Source organism: Octopus bimaculoides, chromosome 28 (assembly GCF_046866305.1).
Source record: "Octopus bimaculoides isolate indiv1 chromosome 28, ASM4686630v1, whole genome shotgun sequence".
Classification (NCBI taxonomy): domain Eukaryota; kingdom Metazoa; phylum Mollusca; class Cephalopoda; order Octopoda; family Octopodidae; genus Octopus; species Octopus bimaculoides.
The window spans coordinates 15,184,942-15,207,558 of record NC_142955.1 but is presented as its reverse complement, the minus strand read 5'-3'; the positions used below and the strand labels follow the sequence as shown (position 1 = coordinate 15,207,558).

Genomic DNA, 22,617 nt, shown 5'->3' with positions numbered 1-22,617 from the left:
GTCCGCTTTCCATGCTAGCATGGGTTGGACGATTTGACTGAGGACTGGTGAAACCAGATGGCTACACCAGGCTCCAATCTCATTTGGCAGAGTTTCTACAGCTGGATACCCTTCCTAACACCTACCACTCCGAGAGTGTAGGGGGTGCTTTTACGTGCCACCGGCACGAAGGCCAGTTAGGGTTACTGTAACGGCCACGCTCGAAATGGTGTATTTTACGTGTCACCTGCACAGGAGCCAGTCCAGCGGCACTGGCAACGAATTCGCTGTTATAGAAATAGACAGGATGTTCATAGATGGAATGTCTATGTTAGAACTGACCTGGATCTAAACAACAGTGACAAATTATATTTCTGGAGAAAGACTAATGTTAGAGCCCACTATTCTAATTTCATTTTAAAACTGTTACACAATGTGAAGGTGTCAGTTTAGATTACAAATATGTCAGCGTCACACAAGATTCTGTGATGTAAATTTTAATAAATTTATATGTTCATCATCATTTAGTGTCCGTTGTCCATACTGGCATGGTTGGATGGTTTGACCAGAGCTAGGAAGCTGGGGAGCTGCAGCAGTCTCCAGTCTGATTCCTTATGGTTTCCACAGCTTGATGTCCTTCCTAGTGCCAGCCACTTCACAGAATGCGCAGGATGCTTTTATGTGGCACCACACGGACACTTTTACATGGCACTGCACCGCCATTTTTATGAGGAACAGCTACAAGTGCTTTTCTCAACCAGAAGGATGAGTCTTAGCATTTCTTTCATGGAGTTAGGATCTTCTTAAATACAATCAGGTGCCAGCAAAAGCTCATTGTCCCAAGTTCGCTCTTCAGTATTTCATTCCATGTCTTTCTGTGTGTCCCACTTCAACATGTTCAGTCTACTTCTTTATAGACTTGTTGGTATCCAACTCATTTCTTGTGTTAAATGTTTATTTCTACAGTTTTTCTCAGTAGAAATGAATCTGTATTTTTCAGGTACTCTCTACATCTTACAATGTTGTTTGTCTATAATTTCAGAACGTAAGATGACATTGATGTAATGGAAGAAACTAAAGGATAAAACAACATAAAACATCGGATTGTTTCTACAAATCTGTGGTAGAATTCCTGTGAAACATTTGCTCTGATATAATATTGTTAGCCAAATTTGTGACAATCCCTTGACTGGATTGTCAAGAAGAGGAGCGTGTGTGCCGATTGAAGTTGGATAAATTTATGTAAGTGTTGCTAAACAAAGGTAACACTAGACAGAAATATTTGTAAGAAATTAAGTATAAAGACAAAAGCAAGAGAAATATATAAACTGGGATTTGAGAAGAAAAATAATGGAAAAGATTGTGAAAAGTGTACAATTGATTTCCCCTGAACACATGATAAAAGAGATGAGATCATATGACTGTGATATCTGTGCAAAGTCCTTCCTTCAAAAGAGTAACCTACTTAGGCATAGGCGTGTTCATACAGGAGAGAAACCGTATCATTGTGATATCTGTGGTAAATCATTCTCTCAAAGTAATGTCTTAACTATACACAAACGTATTCATACAGGGGAGACACCATATCACTGTGATATCTGTGGTAAATCATTCTCTACCAGTAGTCATTTATCTAGACACAAACATATTCATACAGGAGAGAAACCATATCACTGTGACATCTGTGGTAAATCATTCCCTCAGTGTGGTAGCCTAAAATCCCATAGAAGTATTCATATGGGAGAGAAGCCACATCACTGTGATATCTGTGGAAAATCATTCTCTAGAAGCAGTCAATTAACTAGTCACAATCGTATTCATACAGGAGAGAAGCCATATCATTGTGATATCTGTGGTAAATCATTCCCTCAGTGTGGTAGCCTAAAATCCCATAGAAGTATTCATATGGGAGAGAAGCCACATCACTGTGATATCTGTGGACAATCATTCTCTAGAAGTAGTCAATTAACTAGTCACAATCGTATTCATACAGGAGAGAAGCCATATCATTGTGATATCTGTGGTAAATCATTCACGAAATGTAGTGATGTTACTGCACACAAACGTACTCATACAGGAGAGAAGCCATATCAGTGTGCTCTCTGTGGTAAATCATTTGTTACCAGTAGTCAGTTAACTGTACACAATCGTATTCATACAGGAGAGAAACCATATCATTGTGATATTTGTGGTAAATCATTTGTTGGCAGTAGTCAGTTAACAGTACACAATCGTATTCATACAGGAGAGAAACCATATCATTGTGATATCTGTGGTCAATCATTCGCTAAATGTAGTAATGTTACTGCACACAAACGTATTCATACAGGAGAGAAACCATATCATTGTGACATCTGTGGTAAATCATTCTCTCACAGTAGTGGAATGACTAGACACAAACAGATTCATACAGGAGAGAAACCATATCATTGTGATGTCTGTGGTAAATCATTCTCTCGAAGTCATCATGTAAAGATGCACGTTCGTATTCATACAGGAGAGAAACCATGTCAGTGTGACATCTGTGGTAAATCATTTTCTTATAATAATATCTTAACTACACATAAACGTATTCATACAGGTGAGAAACCATATCATTGTGACATCTGTGGAAAATCATTCTCACAAAGTAGTCACTTAAAAATACACATTCATATTCATACAGGAGAGAAACCATGTTAGTGTGACATCTGTGGTAAATCATTCACGAAATGTAGTGATGTTACTGCATACAAACCTATTCATACAGGAGAGAAACCATATCATTGTGATGTCTGTGGTAAATCATTCTCTCAAAGTCATCATTTAAAAATACACATTCGTATTCATACAGGAGAGAAACCATATCACTGTGATATCTGTGGTAAATCGTTCTCTGAAAATCGTAACTTAACTTCACACGGACGTATTCATACAAGGGAGAAAGGAGAAGGGTAATTCCTATGTTTCATGCAATGGAATTTCTAACCAAAATATTTGTAGAAATTTTCAAATTTTTTTTTGGTTTGCTTTTCTCTCCTCCACCTTCCATGGCTGCTCATCTATTTTCTTTTCCATGATGTAAGGACCTCTATACCAACACCCCTCCTCCTGGAAACCCTACACATGATTCTTTCTTGAGTATCGTATGCTGGAATTACAGTATATTTATTGTTCATTATCTTTTAATTAATTCACTCATTAAATATTTTATACAATAACATAAGTTATGACTTTTTCATTAAAGTTGTCAAATATGTACATAAACAATGACCCCCAAGTACCCCGAAGTGTGGAGAAGGATAATGTCATGTTTGCATTCAGTGATTCAAAAGAAAGAGGCATGGAAGTGCAAATATGAAAGGCTAGTAAATATCTTGAAATATAACCTTAACACACTGTGTACCAATGTTTGTACTCATGTTGTGATGAGTAAAATGTTTGTTTGTTAAAGGCATCATATAAACTTATTTCTTATATGACTTATTTCTGCCAATTAACTAATTTTATGATCTTTATCATCATTTAACATTTCTGTCAGACGGTTTGATGAGGATCAAATGAATCAAGCACTATTTGTACTCCAGTGTCTGCTTTGGCAAGGTTTCTACACCTGGATGCATTTCCTAATGCTAACCACTTTACACACTCTACTGTATGCTTTTCTTGTGTCACTGACACTGCTGAAGTCTCAGTGTAGCTTGCAAGTCAACAAACCCAGGGAGGGAAGATGTCACTATAAGCTAGGTAGGGGGTGAAACTATGAGGGAAGGGTTTGGAGTAGAGAAGATTGATGTGGAGGAGGTACATGGCTACTCACATTTAAGAGAAAAAGGGAGACTGAACAAGAGGTATCTCTGAGGAGATTAGGTATCAAGATGGCACATGGGGCACCAGCAGCTGTTGCTGGCAAAGGTAGTATTGGTCTGCTAGTGTGTGGTGGGGAGGATGGCAACATCTGTAAGATTTGAAAGAGAGCCGGACACAATTTGGGGAGGCTACAGGGTTACTAGAAGTATGGTGGTGACGATAACTTGGACATTGGGGAGGAGAGAAAGATGACTTGTGTGGGTAGGCTGCAGGAGCCGAGTAGAGAAATATATATCAGGCTGAGTAAAAAGCAAGCAACCTTTTGAATCGTGAAGTTCATCACAATATATTTCAACTATATGGAAATTTTATTCATCAGAGTAACTATCATTACAATCAACACATTTCTGCCAAGAAATTACAAGTTTGTTTATTCTGCTAACAGAATCTGTTGAAGATATGAAAGAAATTTCATGTTGTAGACTGTTGGAATTATGTTTTCAACATTATATTCAAATTCGTGTACAAAGTCCTTCCCTCAAAAGAGTAACCTACTTACGCATAGGCGTGTTCATACAGGAGAGAAACCCTATCATTGTGATATCTGTGGTAAATCATTCTCTCAAAGTATTCACTTAACTACACATAAACGTATTCATACAGGAGAGATACCATATCACTGTGATATCTGTACAAAGTCCTTCCTTCAAAAGAGTAACCTACTTACGCATAGGCGTTTTCATACAGGGGAGAAGCCATATCATTGTGATATTTGTGGTAAATCATTCTCTGCAAGTTTTTCCTTAACAAATCACAATCGTATTCATTCAGGAGAGAAGCCATATCGGTGTCTTATCTGTGGTAAATCATTTGTTAACAATAGTCGCTTAACTGTACACAATCGTATTCATACAGGAGAGAAGCCATATCATTGTGATATCTGTGGGAAATCATTCTCTGAAAATACTGCCTTAACAAAACACAATCGTATTCATACAGGAGAGAAGCCATATCATTGTGATATTTGTGGTAAATCATTCTCTCTAAATACTGCCTTAACAAAACACAATCGTACCCATACAGGAGAGAAACCATATCAGTGTGCTATCTGTGATAAATCATTTGTTGACAGTAGTCAGTTAACTGTACACAATCGTATTCATACAGGACAAAAACCATATCATTGTGACATTTGTGGTAAATCATTCTCTCAGTGTGCTAGCCTAAAATCCCATAGAAGTTTTCATATGGGAGAGAAACCACATCAGTGTGATATCTGTGGAAAATCATTCTGTGGAAGTAGTCAGTTAACTGTACACAATCGTATTCATACAGGAGAGAAACCATATCATTGTGATATTTGTGGTAAATCATTTGTTAACAGTAGTCAGTTAACTGTACACAATCGTATTCATACAGGAGAGAAGCCATACCATTGTGATATCTGTGGTAAATCATTCTCTCAAAGTAGTCACTTAAAAAGACACAATCGTAATCATGCAGGAGAGAAACCATATCACTGTGATATCTGTGGTAAATCGTTCGCTGAAAATCGTAACTTAACTTCACACAGACGTATTCATACAAGGGAGAAAGGAGAAGGGTAATTCCTATGTTTCATGCAATGGAATTTCTAACCAAAATATTTGTAGAAATTTTCAAATTTGTTTCTGGTTTGCTTTTCTCTCCTCCACCTCCTTCCATGGCTACTCATCTGTTTTCTTTTCCATGATATAAGGACCTCTATACCAACACCCCTCCTCCTGGAAACCCTACACATGATTCTTTCTTGAGTATTGTATCCTGGAATTACAGTATATTTATTGTTTATTATCTTTTAATTAATTCACTCATTAAATATTTTATACAATAACACAAGTTATGAATTTTTCATTAAAGTTGTCAAATATGTACATAAACAATGACCCCCAAGTACCCCGAAGGATAATGTCATGTTTGCATTCAGTGATTCAAAAGAAAGAGGCATGGAAGTGCAAATATGAAAGGCTAGTAAATATCTTGAAATATAACCTTAACACACTGTGTATCAATGTTTGTACTCATGTTGTGATGAGTAAAATGTTTGTTTGTTAAAGGCATCATATAAACTTATTTCTGCCAATTAACTAATTTTATGATCTTTATCATCATTTAACATTTTTGTCAGACGGTTTGATGAGGATCAAATGAATCAAGCACTGTATTTGTACTCCAGTGTCTGCTTTGGCAAGGTTTCTACACTTAGATGCATTTCCTAATGCTAACCACTTTACACACTCTACTGTATGCATTTCTTTTGTCACTGACACTGGTGAAGTCTCAGTGTAGCTTGCAAGTCAACAAACCCAGGGACGGAAGATGTCACTATAAGGTAGGTAGGGGGTCAAAGTATGAGGGAAGTGTTTGGAGTAGAGAAGGTTGATGTCGAGGAGGTACATGGCTACTCACATTTAAGAGAAAAAGGGAGACTGATGAAGAGGTATCTCTGAGGAGATTAGGTATCAAGATGGCACAGGGCACCAACAGTTGTCATTTATCTAGACACAAACATATTTATACAGGAGAGAAACCAAATCACTGTGATATCTTTGGTAAATCATTCTCTACCAGTAGTCATTTATCTAGACACAAACGTATTCATACAGGAGAGAAACCATATCGTTGTGATATCTGTGGAAAAATCATTCTCCAAAAGTAGTCACAAGCGTATTCATGCAGGAGAGATGTGATATCTGTGGTAAATCATTCTCTGAAAATTCTTACTTAACTGCACACAGACATATTCATACAGGGGAGAAAGATAGTTTCTCGTTTGTTATATATTTTTAGTATTCCTATATTTTATGCAATGGAAATTTTAACTGAAGTATTTCCAGAACACTTCTGATTTTTTTTTCTTTTTACATTTCTCTCCACCCACTCCCATGGCTACTCATCCATTTTCTTTTCCACGATGTAAGGACCTCTATACCAACACTCCTCCTCCTGGAAACCCTACACATGATTCTTTTTTGAGTATTGTATCCTGGAATTACAATATATTTATTGTTCATTATCTTTTAATTAATTCACTTATGAAATATGTTATGACTTTTTCATATGCAGGAATATTGTAAAGTTGTCAAACATGTACATAAACATTGACCCCCCCCCCCCCAAGTACAAAACAGAAGAAACCATAAAGGAAGAACATGAGGCATAAGTATAGTTTAGTGCCCCAGAACAGATTGATTCCTTGTTAGTTTATGAATAATGGGTTCTTTAAATTAAACTTTTCAGGGTTAAGCTTTCAAAGGTCCAGATTTGGATTATTTTAAAATTGGGTGTGAAGGTTGTGGAGGAATTGCTTATTGGCAACCCCATCCTGTTTTTGTCATCTCTGTCTTCAGAACTTGGGGAGACCTACCAGCCCCTTGATTACCTATGAATGTGCTGAGTCACCAGATTCATCTACCCATTTGGTGCATCTGCCACACAAAATCTACCTTCCCAGTTAACTTTCTTGTGATTTACTAGTTGAAGCTTTTCACGAAAAGGAGGAGATAGAGGACAATTGGAAGTTCCGATGAAGCAACCCACGTAGAGCTGCAGAACAAATCTAGCTGGTGCAAAATGCCACCCAGGTGAAGGGTGACGTAATGGTGGAACAGGGAAGTATATAGAACAATAAAAGCAGAGACATCTTGAGGGGTTCGAAGGAATGGGGAGAACTGGTTGCTTGAAAAACTAGGAGACAGGTCTGTTTAGCTAGGGGAAAAACAGAAGAAAAAGAGGTATGCCAATATTCTACAGCTTCAGGACCAAAAATATGAAGTATTCTGTTTTGCAAGATGGTAAAACAGAAAGTGGAGTTGTAGGATGTGTGTGCAGAAGGATAATGTCATGCTTGCATTCAGTGATTCAAAAGGAAGTGGCATGCTACATCTGTAACAACTGAGGGAGAAGGGTATACTAGCCAGGGAATCTACACGGGTGCTAGAAATACCATAGTGATGATAATTTTGACACTGGGGAGTAGAGACATGACAGGTCTGGGTAGGCTGTAGGGGCCGAGTAGAGAAATATATATCAGGCTGAGTTAAAAGGAAGCAACCTTTTGAATCGAGAAGTTCATCACAAGATATTTCAACTATTTGGAAATTTTATTCATCAAAGAAAGTATCATTACAATCAACACATTTCTGCCAAGAAATTACAAGTTTGTTTATTCTGGTAACATAAATATCTGGAGCTGACGAACTCTTTGAATGCACTTTCGGCAATGGTGTGCATGTATGTTTTGTTTTCTTTCTTTCACAACTGAAAGTGGTTTTTTTTTCTATAAAATGAAATTTGAAAGTTACAAAAATTATGAGTACCTAAATAAGACCCAAATCTCCAAGAAACACCCTTGACACCCACCCACATATATCTGTACATGATAGACATACGAATTTGTTGAAAATATCAAAGAAATTTCATGTTGCAGACCGTTGGAATTTACGGAGGATAAACCTTGGAATTATGTTTTCAACATTGTATTCCAATTAGTGTCCAAATTTTGCACGTTGATAGAAAATGAAATAACGTGTGTATGAGAGTGCACAAGGCCCGGAAAGAAAATCATTTGACCAAACAAAGCAAAAAAATACGAAAATAAATGAACATGTTATTGTCATATAATCGGCTTCTATGAAGCATATATATAAGAATTTGTATGAAAAGATGTGAGAAAAATAAATTTTGAAATACCGATTTTTCTTCAGATTAGGAATCTCCGTTTCCCGAAACGCGTGTTTCTGTAAAGAAAGGGAGGTTTTTTGTGTGTGGTACAAAAGGAAGTCTTTCCCGGTGCAGTGTGGCTAGGGAGATTTGGCTGTTATTGTTGGTGGATAGGTAGTGGTCGAACCACCTAATGTGACTTAATCAGAAGGCTGTAATCTCATTTGGTAGGAACCCAGTAAAGAATATATAAACCACAAGGCTGTGACTTTAACTGTCTTTAATGCGGGCCTCACATATATATACACACGAGATGATAAATGGAAGTGGTTGATGGATATTTTTTCATATATTCACATGCATCTGTGTTGGTTGTGTGTTAGCTGTTGATCCTTGTGAGAAGTACACAAACAGCAATATGTTAGAGCCTGTGCTGTGTAGATGTTGATGACATTGGTGAGAGACATAATGGTTAGACCTCAGACTAGAAGGAGGTGAGCTTTTATAGCTAATGGTAGGCTCAAACGGAGTAAAGATACGACAGTCTCACGTAATTTATTTGGAGGCTGTGATTAGTTGGGCTACATATTGGTACATTATAGAGTAAGAGACAAATTGCACAAATACCAAACAATCAGAGTGGTAGACACAAGAAAATGAATACCTGTTATGTTATATGTTTTTTTGCGAAATGTTCTTAATTAGCACCTTCTATTATTTATGCTGAATTACTGATTATATTTAAACGAACTAATGTTAGAAGAAATCACTTTAATTTGCAACGAAAATACTTTTTAAAAATAAAGGTAATAAGAAATATTTTAAGAACACAAGTGTTGAAAAGTCAATATTATGTTGGAAGAAATACATACGTCACGCAGACGTCTGTATTTCGTGTAAGTTTGTGGTCGGTATATACGGGCATAGCTAGCCAACTAAGTATTTAAAATACTAACACACAGAAAAATATGTAATAGAAGCGTAGGAGTGGCTGTATGGTAGGTTGCTTGTTTACCAACCACATGGTTCCGGGTTCAGTTCCACTGCGTGGCACCTTGGGCAAGTCTCTTCTGCTATAGCCTCGGGGCGACCAAAGCCTTGTGAGTGGATTTAGTATACGGAAACTGAAAAGAAGCCCATCGTATATATATGTGTGTGTGTGTCAGTGTTTGTCCCCCAACATCGCTTGACAACCGATGCTGGTGTGTTTACGTCCCCGTAATTAGCGGTTCGGCAAAACAACCGATAGAATAAGTACTAGGCATACAAGGGGGTCGATTTGCTCGACTAAAGGCGGTGCTTCAGCATGGCCGCGGTCAAATGACTGAAACAAGTAAAAGAGTAATATACTAACACACTGAAAAATTAAAACAAAACATGTGGGTGAAATCAACACAGGGAACAGCGACACAGACCACTGAACCACAAAACAGTATGCGGTTGTCATGGTAACAAACTGATAATGCCATGCTCTGTTGATTTGCTAAAATTACACAAATTTCTAAACTTTAATGCCAAGCAACATCCGATTCTTTAATTTGCGAGATGGATCTACCAACAGAATAGTTCCCGCGAGATAAAGTGATTGGTTGATTATAATCAAAATTCTGTGTTGCATCGATACGCCAAAATTGATCTGAACAAAATTAAGAGGGGCTCAATTTGCGAATGAAAAAGACTAGATCGAAATCTCGCCATTTCACATTGCCTCAGCTTCTCATTATCTTTCCATTTTTAGCTTTACGTTTCGCCATCGCTAATTGCTAATTTCGCAATCGTCACTTTCTTCTACCTATTCGTAGCTTAGCGACCCCACATTTTACCCCTCCCTCTTTTCATCTTCCCAACCTCTCCTAATACTGTCGTTACTAGGTTGTTTCCGTACGGGACACACAAACACGCATCAACAGTAATATACTTAAGACTTTTTTTGTCGTATTTCAGGACAGTCGATACGCATGCGCATTGAATGTACTTGCTACCTCGTCGTTAGTTGACGAAATGTCCTGTGCATAAATTTCTCTTAATCAGCTGATAATACATTTATAATATTTATAACGCAGCTGCCAGGCACACACACACATATATAACAACTCTATCCTTTATGAAACATTTCCGTAAGTATTAATGAAAATATTCAATGTTTTTAATTCTGTAGACGTTCGGTTTTTGGCGCACCGATTCTTTGTCTCTTCTGTGTTTTATAGGTGAGAGATGTTCTTGATTCGTGTGGAATTTAGCTGCTGTTTCTAGCTATGCAAGAGAGGCGTCCAGGCGGAGTTTCAAAATAGCTCATTCACATAAGTTGGATATTATACGTTTTGAGGGGGGATTTTTTAAAATTATTTTCGCCACGCACTTGAAAATGATGGGGAGTGATTTATGAAAATCTGATTTCTACCCGCTTATACAACACCGAACATCATTAATATTCTTGAGTAGCATGTAGTATACAGTTGTAAAAGAAAGAAAGTAAATGAATGATTTCGTTTTTGTTCGTATGATAGAATATAAATATTTTTACAGGGAGAAATGAAAGAAAAATCATTAAAAGTATAAAATATCAAATTTAGAAAAGAATAAAACGGAACTACTACTCCACTAACGAAAGTTGTTGTTGGCACTCCGTCGCTTACAACGTCGAGGGTTCCAGTCGATCCGATCAACGGAACAGCCTGCTCGTCAAATTAACGTGCAAGTGGCTGATTTCTTTTAGTTTCTACAGCTTGATGCTCTTCCTAGTGCCAGCTACTTCACAATGCAGAGGATGCTTTTATGTGGCACCGCACGGACACTTTTACGTGACACTGCAATTTTTATTAGGAACAGCTACAAGTGCTTTTCTGAACCAGAAGGATGAGTCTTAGCATTTCTTTCATGGAGTTAGGATCTTCTTAAATACAATCAGGTGCCAGCAAAAGTTCATCGTCCCAAGTTGGCTCTTCAGTATTTCATCCCATGTCTTTCTGTGTGTCCCACTTCAACATGTTCAGTCTACTTCTTTATAGACTTGTTGGTATCCAACTCAATTCTTATGTTAAATGTTTATTTCTACAGTTTATCTCAGTAGTAGAAATGAATCTGTATTTTTCAGGTACTCTCTACATCTTACAATGTTGTTTCTCTATAATTTCAGAACGTCAGATGACATTGATGTAAGAGAAGAAACTAAAGGATAACACAACATAAAACATCGGATTGTTTGTACAAATCTGTGGTAGAATTCCTGTGAAACATTTGCTCTGATATGATATTGTTAGCCAAATTTGTGACAATCCCTTGACTGGATTGTCAAGAAGAGGAGCGTGTGTGCTGATTGAAGTTGGATAAATTTATGTAAGTGTTGCTAAACAAAGGTAACACTAGACAGAAATATTTGTAAGAAATTAAGTATAAAGACAAAAGCAAGAGAAATATATAAACTGGGATTTGAGATGAAAAATAATGGAAAAGAGTGTGAAAAGTGTACAATTGATTTCCCCTGAACACATGATAAAAGAGATGAGATCATATCACTGTGATATCTGTGCAAAGTCCTTCCTTCGAAAGTGTAACCTACTTAGGCATAGGCGTGTTCATACAGGAGAAAAACCGTATCATTGTGATATCTGTGGTAACTCATTCTCTCAAAGTAATGTCTTAACTATACACAAACGTATTCATACAGGGGAGACACCATATCACTGTGATATCTGTGGTAAATCATTCTCTACCAGTAGTCATTTATCTAGACACAAACATATTCATACAGGAGAGAAACCATATCAGTGTGATATCTGTGGTAAATCATTGTCTCGTCATAGTGTCTTAACTACACATAAACGTATTCATACAGGAGAGAAACCATATCGCTGTGATATTTGTGGTAAATCATTCTCTCATAATAATATCTTAACTACACATGAACGTATTCATACAGGAGAGAAACCATATTACTGTGATATCTGTGGTAAATCATTCACTAAATGTAGTAATGTTACTGCACACAAACGTACTCATACAGGAGAGAAGCCATATCATTGTGATACTTGTGGTAAATCTTTCTCTGAAAATCCTGCCTTAACAAAACACAAACGTATTCATACAGGAGAGAAGCCATATCATTGTGATATCTGTGGTAAATCATTCTATCAAAATATGCACTTAACTAATCACAAACGTACTCATACAGGAGAGAGGCCATATCAGTGTGATATTTGTGGTAAATCTTTCTCTGAAAATACTACCTTAACAAAACACAATCGTATTCATACAGGAGAGAAGCCATATCACTGTGATGTCTGTGGTAAATCATTCTCTCAAAGTATACAGTTAACTGGACACAAACGTATTCATACAGGAGAGAAGCCATATCAGTGTGATACCTGTGGTAAATCATTCTCTCAAAGTATGCACTTAACTATGCACAAACGTATTCATACAGGAGAGAAACCATATCAGTGTGATATTTGTGGTAAATCATTCTCTGGAAGTAGTAAAGTAACTAGACACAAATCTGTTCATGTGGGGAAGAAACTGTATCATTGTGATATCTGTAGTAAATCATTCTCTAATAGTAGTCACTTAACTAAACACAGACTTCTTCATATAGACGCAGGAGTGGCTGTGTGGTAAGTAGCTTGCTTACCAAGCACATGGTTCCAGCTTCATTCCCACTGCGTGGCACATTGGACAAGTGTCTTCTACTATAGCCTCAGGCCGACCAAAGCCTTGTGAGTTGATTTGGTAGAGGGAAACTGAAAGAAGCCCGTCGTATATATGTATGTATATATATATATGTTTGTGTGTCTGTGTTTGTCCCCCTAACATCGCTTGACAACCTATGGTGGTGTGTTTACATCCCCGTAACATAGCGGTTTGGCAATCGAGATCGATAGAATAAATACCAAGCTTACAAAGAATAAGTCCTGGGGTCGATTTGCTCGACTAAAGGCGATGCTCCAGCATGGCCGCAGTCAAATGACTGAAACAAGTAAAAAGAGAAGAAAAGAAAATGTTAGTTCCTACAGTTTCTGGAGGTTTTGCAAGGAGCCAAATCCTGCTGCCACACATATGGCCTTCCAGCAGTATCCCTCTTCAGCAAGGGTTGACTGCAGGCTTTGTGGTCTCAGTTGCGCCTGTCCATGTCATGTCTCACATATTTTAGTGTTCACAAAGCACTGGTTACCAGTCATAACATGAATATTTTTGGGATCTATTTCAAAACGGGGGCACCAGTTGTCATTAATTTTTTACATAGTGTTTTTGGTACGGAAAGACTTTCAAACTTCGTATACTTATCTATTTTGTGTTATAGAACAGAAAAATATTTTTGTATTCGAATTTATTTCATGTAAAAAATTGTCTTATTTCGATAATTTCTACTAATCACTGACGGCTATTCAGTTGAAAACAGTTAGCGCTGTAACGGTGTATATCGTATTAATCCCCTAAAACTAACCCTAACTCTAGAATCCGAACTCTAAAATTGTTACACACATAGATACGCACAGCGTAATTTATTATATAAACAATATATGTGTATAAATTACGATTAAACCGGATGAAATATGTCACAGGGAATAACATTTTTATGACCGGCCAGCAGTAACTCTATTGAGCTGAATAGATGTCAGTGATTGGTTGAAATTACAGAAATAGGACAACTTTAACATGGAATAACTTGCGAATTCCTTTTTTTTGTTAAGAAGACTAAGAGTAAAAGATGTTTTATATGACACATTCTACCAGTGTCCCAAGTTTCAAAGTGTTTCGTTAAGAAAATACTGGCGCCCCCGTTTTAAAATAGATCCCATTTTTGATATCCCGTATGAATCATGATACCCATAACTTTCTTCCAATTTTCAAATGGTTTCCACTTCTCCATGTTAGCTAATGTTTTTTTTCAACTTTAAATTTAATCTTTATGCTCTCTATTAGCATCGAATGTTCACCAACACATGAAGTTTCTGTCTGGAAGGAGACACAAAATATCGTGAAATACTCTGTATATGGTATGTATGTGTGTTTTGTGAAAAAAAAAAAAAAAGGCTCTGAAAAGAAAATTGAATTTGATTTTTGGAATCTGTGTTCCCCAAAAATCTAACATGTCAATAATGATAAAAGAAATATAAATTTTATGAGGAATAAATTAAATTTTAAATTGAGTACTATCCCACTCTTTCTGCGTCACTATCAATCTATCTATCTATTATCTACAACACTTTTTGTCACTCACTCTTTCTATATGTATTATCTCACATACATTGTATTCATTTGTTCATTTTGTATGCAAATCCTGTTTCCAGATTGGGTAAAAATCGTAACGTATTTCGAATTTGTTTTTCTTGAATAAATCAAATCAAAATCACGGATTCAATGTGGAAAACTACATGAATATATGAAATTTAAGACTTTTCAAAATCTGTCACAGCAACAGAAAAGACCTATTTGTCTATCACTTTCATTTTTCGCATGGTAAATATTTTCCCCTCTCTGTAAACTTTTACCACACACTCTCTCACTCTCTCTACAAATGCATGTAGCTCACATTAAGTGTGTGTATGCATATGAGTAAGGAATTTTTTTAGGGTTACATATTGATTGAAAAATGGTATGAAGATCATTTATTTTTGTAGCATACTTTTCTATTAAGTAATTTGTTTCTCTCTCTTTCATACATCCACACCCCTAGACACGGACTCGCTTGATGCAGGATCGGGGATTAAAAATTTAAAATACAAAACATTTTGTTGCTTAATTTCCAGGAGTTGGGGGAGGGGGTTAAAAGTATCAAGTATTATTACATGTATCAAAGAAACGAGGAAGGTATCTGGTGGTCGGGGGATGTGCCTGATACAACAGCTAAATCTCCCTTACATCACACACCATTTCGTCTGAAAATTTTTTCGAAATTATAAAAAGAAACAGATAGTAGATTCGGAATGTCCGTATTTTAAAACTATAGTTTTAAAAAAAATCGGGGAAAAAAGCTGAAATTTTATTTAAATGTGTAAATGAAAAATGGTATAAAAGCAACTTAGTTTTCAATTACATAAATGCCGGCTGATTGCGCTTTTCTTATTTTGAAATATCTTTAAAAAACTGCGTCTTATGCGGCCGTACTACGGATGGGAAACCGAGCACCTTTGGCTACGGGGTCGGACGAGCAGACTGGGTAAGTTCCTTGGGCACAAAAATGATTGCTAATGAAACAAAAGATGAAAACAAGCCAAATTATAACAGCAAATTGTGTTACCAATAATAAAATATTGAAATATTGCTTTTCTCTCCTCCACCTCCTTCCATGGCTGCTCATCTATTTTCTTTTCCATGATGTAAGGACCTCTATACCAACACCCCTCCTCCTGGAAACCCTACACATGATTCTTTCTTGAGTATCGTATGCTGGAATTACAGTATATTTATTGTTCATTATCTTTTAATTAATTCACTCATTAAATATTTTATACAATAACATAAGTTATGACTTTTTCATTAAAGTTGTCAAATATGTACATAAACAATGACCCCCAAGTACCCCGAAGTGTGCAGAAGGATAATGTCATGTTTGCATTCAGTGATTCAAAAGAAAGAGGCATGGAAGTGCAAATATGAAAGGCTAGTAAATATCTTGAAATATAACCTTAACACACTGTGTACCAATGTTTGTACTCATGTTGTGATGAGTAAAATGTTTGTTTGTTAAAGGCATCATATAAACTTATTTCTGCCAATTAACTAATTTTATGATCTTTATCATCATTTAACATTTCTGTCAGACGGTTTGATGAGGATCAAATGAATCAAGGACTGTATTTGTACTCCAGTGTCTGCTTTGGCAAGGTTTCTACACCTGGATGCATTTCCTAATGCTAACCACTTTACACACTCTACTGTATGCTTTTCTTGTGCCACTGACACTGCTGAAGTCTCAGTGTAGCTTGCAAGTCAACAAACCCAGGGAGGGAAGATGTCACTATAAGGTAGGTAGGGGGTGAAAGTATGAGGGAAGGGTTTGGAGTAGAGAAGATTGATGTGGAGGAGGTACATGGCTACTCACATTTAAGAGAAAAAGGGAGACTGAACAAGAGGTATCTCTGAGGAGATTAGGTATCAAGATGGCACATGGGGCACCAGCAGCTGTTGCTGGCAAAGGTAGTATTGGTCTGCTAGTGTGTGGTGGGGAGGATGGCAACATCTGTAAGATTTGAAAGAGAGCCGGACACAATTTGGGGAGGCTACAGGGTTACTAGAAGTATGGTGGTGACGATAACTTGGACATTGGGGAGGAGAGAAAGATGACTTGTGTGGGTAGGCTGCAGGAGCCGAGTAGAGAAATATATATCAGGCTGAGTAAAAAGCAAGCAACCTTTTGAATTGTGAAGTTCATCACAATATATTTCAACTATATGGAAATTTTATTCATCAGAGTAACTATCATTACAATCAACACATTTCTGCCAAGAAATTACAAGTTTGTTTATTCTGCTAACAGAATCTGTTGAAGATATGAAAGAAATTTCATGTTGTAGACTGTTGGAATTATGTTTTCAACATTATATTCAAATTCGTGTTGGAAATTTTGTGCGGTAACAGAAAATGAAACAATATGAGTGCGCATGCACGAGGCCTGCAGAGGAAACCATGTGACCAAACAACACAAAAAGTACGAAAACAAATAAACACCTAGATAAAGTGGGATGTCAGAGGAATTGATTCCACGCGAAAAATCGTTGGAGTATATTTATTTATTTATTTTTTTATGTGAAAATCGTAGGGTGAGGTGGTAAAAAATTTACCTTGCAAAGAAGGGCCTAAGAAACGTAGCCACAACGAATGGATCAACTATTGCTGTGGCTAAAAACCAACCCGATATTTAGGCGGAGGTGAAGGGAACTGCTGTTATGAACTTTCACTTCTATACAGCTACTTTCCCGTATCAATACAGACATGTCAAGTAATGTTAGAAGATCATTTAAGGCCGATATCACGGTTCAGTAAAAATGTTGTTGGAACTCCGTCGCTTACGACGTCGAGGGTTCCAGTTGATCCGATCAACGGAACAGCCTGCTCACGAAATTAACGTGCAAGTGGCTGAGCACTCCACAGACACGTGTACCCTTAACGTAGTTCTCTGGGGATATTCAGCGTGACACAGTGTGACAAGGCTGACCCTTTGAATTACAGGCACAACAGAAACAGAAAGTTGTGGTGGAAGAGTATAGCAGGGTTCGCCACTATCCCCTGCCGGAGCCTCGTGGGACTTTAGGAGTTTTCACTCAATAAACACTCACGACGCCCGGTCTGGGAATCGAAACCTCGATACTACGACTGCGAGTCCGCTGCCCTAACCACTGGGCCATTGTGCCTCCACCTCAGTAAAAATAGTTCGCCCAATAAAGACGACTGGAAGGCCGTAGCCAGCAGCGACCTATAACGACATCCAATAAGAGGTTCAACGTAGTCAAATCAGCTGCAATAAACTAAAGCAAGGGTTATCTGCTTTAAAGATTTCAGTGTGGAGATACGCATGCGCATTGGACGTACTCCCTACTAAATGTTGATATCCTGTGAATTAATTTCTATTAATCAGCTGATAATACATTTATAATACTTACGAAGTATTTCTCAACTGCCAAACGTACACTTATAACTATACTATCTTTTATGAAACATTTCCGTAAGTATTAAACAATGAAATTATTCCATGATTTTAATTCTGTAGATCTTCGCATTTTCGCGCGTCGACTCTTGATGTCACTTTTATGTTTTATGAATGAGATGTTCACTTTTTGGTGCGCGAATTATTTGTGTCTTTTCTATGTTTTAAGGACGAGAGATGCCCTTCATTTGTGCGAGATTTGGCTGCTATTTCTACCTATGAGAGAAAATTGTGTATTATTTGTACAGGTTTTGGCTGCTGTTTCTAACCTTGGAAGACTTTCTATCTATGGGAGAGAAATATGTCTGATGTGTTTGCTATTTCTCGCTAAGGAATCTACCCTCTACAAACTCCATCGTCGACGACGGGGAGCGGGGTGGATTTAGGGTCGGAGTTTTTCATTAAAAATTTGAAATTGTTTTTTTTTTTTTTCCATATTCTTAATCTCCGTATTTTCCCACGTAGATGGGTTGAAAAAAAAAACTTACTTTAGTTTCACATGAATTACTGTGGGAGATTACTTTGATCACGTTATGTTATCACAGTTTTGTGAGATTTGGCTGTTATTTCTAGCATGTGCAGAATCATAGTCTTCGTATTTTTTATGATCTTCACCCGGGAAGAAAACAGAATAACAAACCAACCTAAGTATTTAGAAAACGAATATGAAAAAAAAAATGCGCGCCAACGACCCTGGGAATGGGGAAGGGACTTTCGAAAAATTCACAAGTTCCGATTTTTCCATCATAACTTCCTGTAATATATATAATGATATATATATATATATAGTCGTATATATTGATTTTTTTTTTTTGCGGAATTCCACGTTTTTTGGTTATGGAGGATCCAATTCTGAAAACGATTTTTCTCTATTATCGCATTTTCAAAATTTCAATTATCCTCGCCCCACCGCATCCACTTCATTTTTCACTTTTACCGGAATTTGTTTTTGAGATAAAGTGATTGCTTGATCATAATCAAAATTCAGCGTTGCATCGATACGCCAAAATTGAAAGCGATCTGAACAAAATTAAGAGGAGCTCAGTTTGCGAATGAAAAAGACTAGATCGAAATCGCGCCATTTCACATTGCCTTAACTTCTCATTATCTTACCATTTTTAGCTTTACGTTTTGCCATCGCTAATTGCTAATTTCGCAATCGTCACTGTATTTGATGATGATGATCATCATCATCATCGTTTAACGTCCGCTTTCCATGCTAGCATGGGTTGGACGATTTGACTGAGGACTGGTGAAACCAGATGGCTACACCAGGCTCCAATCTCATTTGGCAGAATTTCTACAGCTGGATACCCTTCCTAACACCAACCACTCCGAGAGTGTAGGGGGTGCTTTTACGTGCCACCGGCACGAAGGCCAGTTAGGGTTACTGTAACGGCCACGCTCGAAATGGTGTATTTTACGTGCCACCTTCACAGGAGCCAGTCCAGCGGCACTGGCAACGAACTCGCTGTTATAGAAATAGACAGGATGTTCATAGATGGAATGTCTATGTTAGAACTGACCTGGATCTAAACAACAGTGACAAATTATATTTCTGGAGAAAGACTAATGTTAGAGCCCACTATTCTAGTTTCATTTTAAAACTGTTACACAATGTGAAGGTGTCAGTTTAGATTACAAATATGTCAGCGTCACACAAGATTCTGTGATGTAAATTTTAATAAATTTATATGTTCATCATCATTTAGTGTCCGTTGTCCATACTGGCATGGTTGGATGGTTTGACCAGAGCTAGGAAGCTGGGGAGCTGCAGCAGTCTCCAGTCTGATTCCTTATGGTTTCCACAGCTTGATGTCCTTCCTAGTGCCAGCCACTTCACAGAATGCGCAGGATGCTTTTATGTGGCACCACACGGACACTTTTACATGGCACTGCACCGCCATTTTTATGAGGAACAGCTACAAGTGCTTTTCTCAACCAGAAGGATGAGTCTTAGCATTTCTTTCATGGAGTTAGGATCTTCTTAAATACAATCAGGTGCCAGCAAAAGCTCATTGTCCCAAGTTCGCTCTTCAGTATTTCATTCCATGTCTTTCTGTGTGTCCCACTTCAACATGTTCAGTCTACTTCTTTATAGACTTGTTGGTATCCAACTCAATTCTTGTGTTAAATGTTTATTTCTACAGTTTTTCTCAGTAGAAATGAATCTGTATTTTTCAGGTACTCTCTACATCTTACAATGTTGTTTCTCTATAATTTCAGAACGTAAGATGACATTGATGTAACGGAAGAAACTAAAGGATAACACAACATAAAACATTGGATTGTTTCTACAAATCTGTGGTAGAATTCCTGTGAAACATTTGCTCTGATATAATATTGTTAGCCAAATTGGTGACAATCCCTTCACTGGATTGTCAAGAAGTGGAGCGTGTGTGCTGATTGAAGTTAGATAAATTTATGTAAGTGTTGCTAAACAAAGGTAACACTAGACAGAAATATTTGTAAGAAATTAAGTATAAAGACAAAAGCAAGAGAAATATATAAACTGGGATTTGAGAAGAAAAATAATGGAAAAGATTGTGAAAAGTGTACAATTGATTTCCCCTGAACACATGATAAAAGAGATGAGATCATATGACTGTGATATCTGTGCAAAGTCTTTCCTTCAAAAGAGTAACCTACTTAGGCATAGGCGTGTTCATACAGGAGAGAAACCGTATCATTGTGATATCTGTGGTAACTCATTCTCTACCAGTAGTCATTTATCTAGACACAAACATATTCATACAGGAGAGAAACCATATCATTGTGATATCTGTGGTAAATCATTCTCTAACAACAGTCATTTAATTGAACACAATCATATTCATACAGGAGAAAAACCATATCACTGTGACATCTGTGGTAAATCATTCCCTCAGTGTGGTAGCCTAAAATCCCATAGAAGTATTCATATGGGAGAGAAGCCACATCACTGTGATATCTGTGGAAAATCATTCTCTAGAAGTAGTCATTTAACTAGTCACAATCGTATTCATACAGGAGAGAAGCCATATCATTGTGATATCTGTGGTAAATCATTCACGAAATGTAGTGATGTTACTGTACACAAACGTACTCATACAGGAGAGAAGCCATATCATTGTGATATCTGTGGTAAATCATTTGTTACCAGTAGTCAGTTAACTGTACACAATCGTATTCATACAGGAGAGAAACCATATCATTGTGATATTTGTGGTAAATCATTTGTTGACAGTAGTCAGTTAACAGTACACAATCGTATTCATACAGGAGAGAAACCATATCATTGTGATATCTGTGGTAAATCATTCACTAAATGTAGTAATGTTACTGCACACAAACGTATTCATACAGGAGAGAAACCATATCATTGTGACATCTGTGGTAAATCATTCACTAAATGTAGTATTGTTACTGCACACAAACGTATTCATACAGGAGAGAAACCATATCATTGTGATATCTGTGGTAAATCATTCTCTCAAAATACTGCCTTAACAGAACACAATCATACCCATACAGGAGAGAAACCATATCATTGTGACATCTGTGGTAAATCATTCTCTCACAGTAGTGGAATGACTAGACACAAACAGATTCATACAGGAGAGAAACCATATCATTGTGATGTCTGTGGTAAATCATTCTCTCGAATTCATCATGTAAAGATGCACATTCGTATTCATACAGGAGAGAAACCATGTCAGTGTGACATCTGTGGTAAATCATTTTCTTATAATAATGTCTTAACTACACATAAACGTATTCATACAGGTGAGAAACCATATCATTGTGACATCTGTGGAAAATCATTCTCTCAAAGTAGTCACTTAAAAATACACATTCGTATTCATACAGGAGAGAAACCATGTTAGTGTGACATCGCTGGTAAATCATTCACGAAATGTAGTGATGTTACTGCATACAAACCTATTCATACAGGAGAGAAACCATATCATTGTGATGTCTGTGGTAAATCATTCTCTCAAAGTCATCATTTAAAAATACACATTCGTATTCATACAGGAGAGAAACCATGTCAGTGTGACATCTGTGGTACATCGTTCTCTGAAAATCGTAACTTAACTTCACAGAGACGTATTCATACAGGAGAGAAACCATATCACTGTGATATCTGTGGTAAATCGTTCTCTTAAAATCGCACATTAACTTCACACAGACGTATTCATACAAGGGAGAAAGGAGAAGGGTAATTCCTATGTTTCATGCAATGGAATTTCTAACCAAAATATTTGTAGAAATTTTCAAATTTGTTTCTGGTTTGCTTTTCTCTCCTCCACCTCCTTCCATGGCTGCTCATGTATTTTCTTTTCCATGATGTAAGGACCTCTATACCAACACCCCACCTCCTGGAAACCCTACACATGATTCTTTCTTGAGTATTGTATCCTGAAATTACAGTATATTTATTGTTCATTATCTTTTAATTGATTCACTCATTAAATATTTTATACAATAACATAAGTTATGACTTTTTCATTAAAGTTGTCAAA

General features: G+C 37.0%; 4 protein-coding genes across 4 annotated transcripts in view; 3 read left to right on the top strand and 1 right to left on the bottom strand.

The window, feature by feature from the left end:
• Positions 1 to 22,617, bottom strand: part of LOC106874808 (uncharacterized) — a 150,017-nt gene that overhangs the window by 88,650 nt on the left and 38,750 nt on the right. The gene's annotated exons all lie outside the window — the stretch shown is intronic.
• Positions 1,126 to 22,585, top strand: LOC149130615 (uncharacterized). The gene is given in 3 exon segments (XM_089344626.1): positions 1,126 to 1,221; positions 11,606 to 12,966; positions 20,752 to 22,585. Coding segments are annotated over 2 exon segments (2,619 nt in total). The 5' UTR covers positions 1,126 to 1,221; positions 11,606 to 11,913; the 3' UTR covers positions 22,318 to 22,585.
• LOC149130617 (uncharacterized) lies at positions 1,221 to 3,184 on the top strand. The gene is made up of 2 exons (XM_089344642.1): positions 1,221 to 2,560; positions 2,729 to 3,184. Exons 1-2 carry the CDS (start codon positions 1,330 to 1,332, stop codon positions 2,914 to 2,916), a joined length of 1,419 nt encoding a protein of 472 aa, XP_089200768.1. The 5' UTR covers positions 1,221 to 1,329; the 3' UTR covers positions 2,917 to 3,184.
• Positions 3,580 to 5,881, top strand: LOC149130616 (uncharacterized). The gene has a single exon (XM_089344522.1). It carries the CDS (start codon positions 4,263 to 4,265, stop codon positions 5,373 to 5,375), a length of 1,113 nt encoding a protein of 370 aa, XP_089200648.1. The 5' UTR covers positions 3,580 to 4,262; the 3' UTR covers positions 5,376 to 5,881.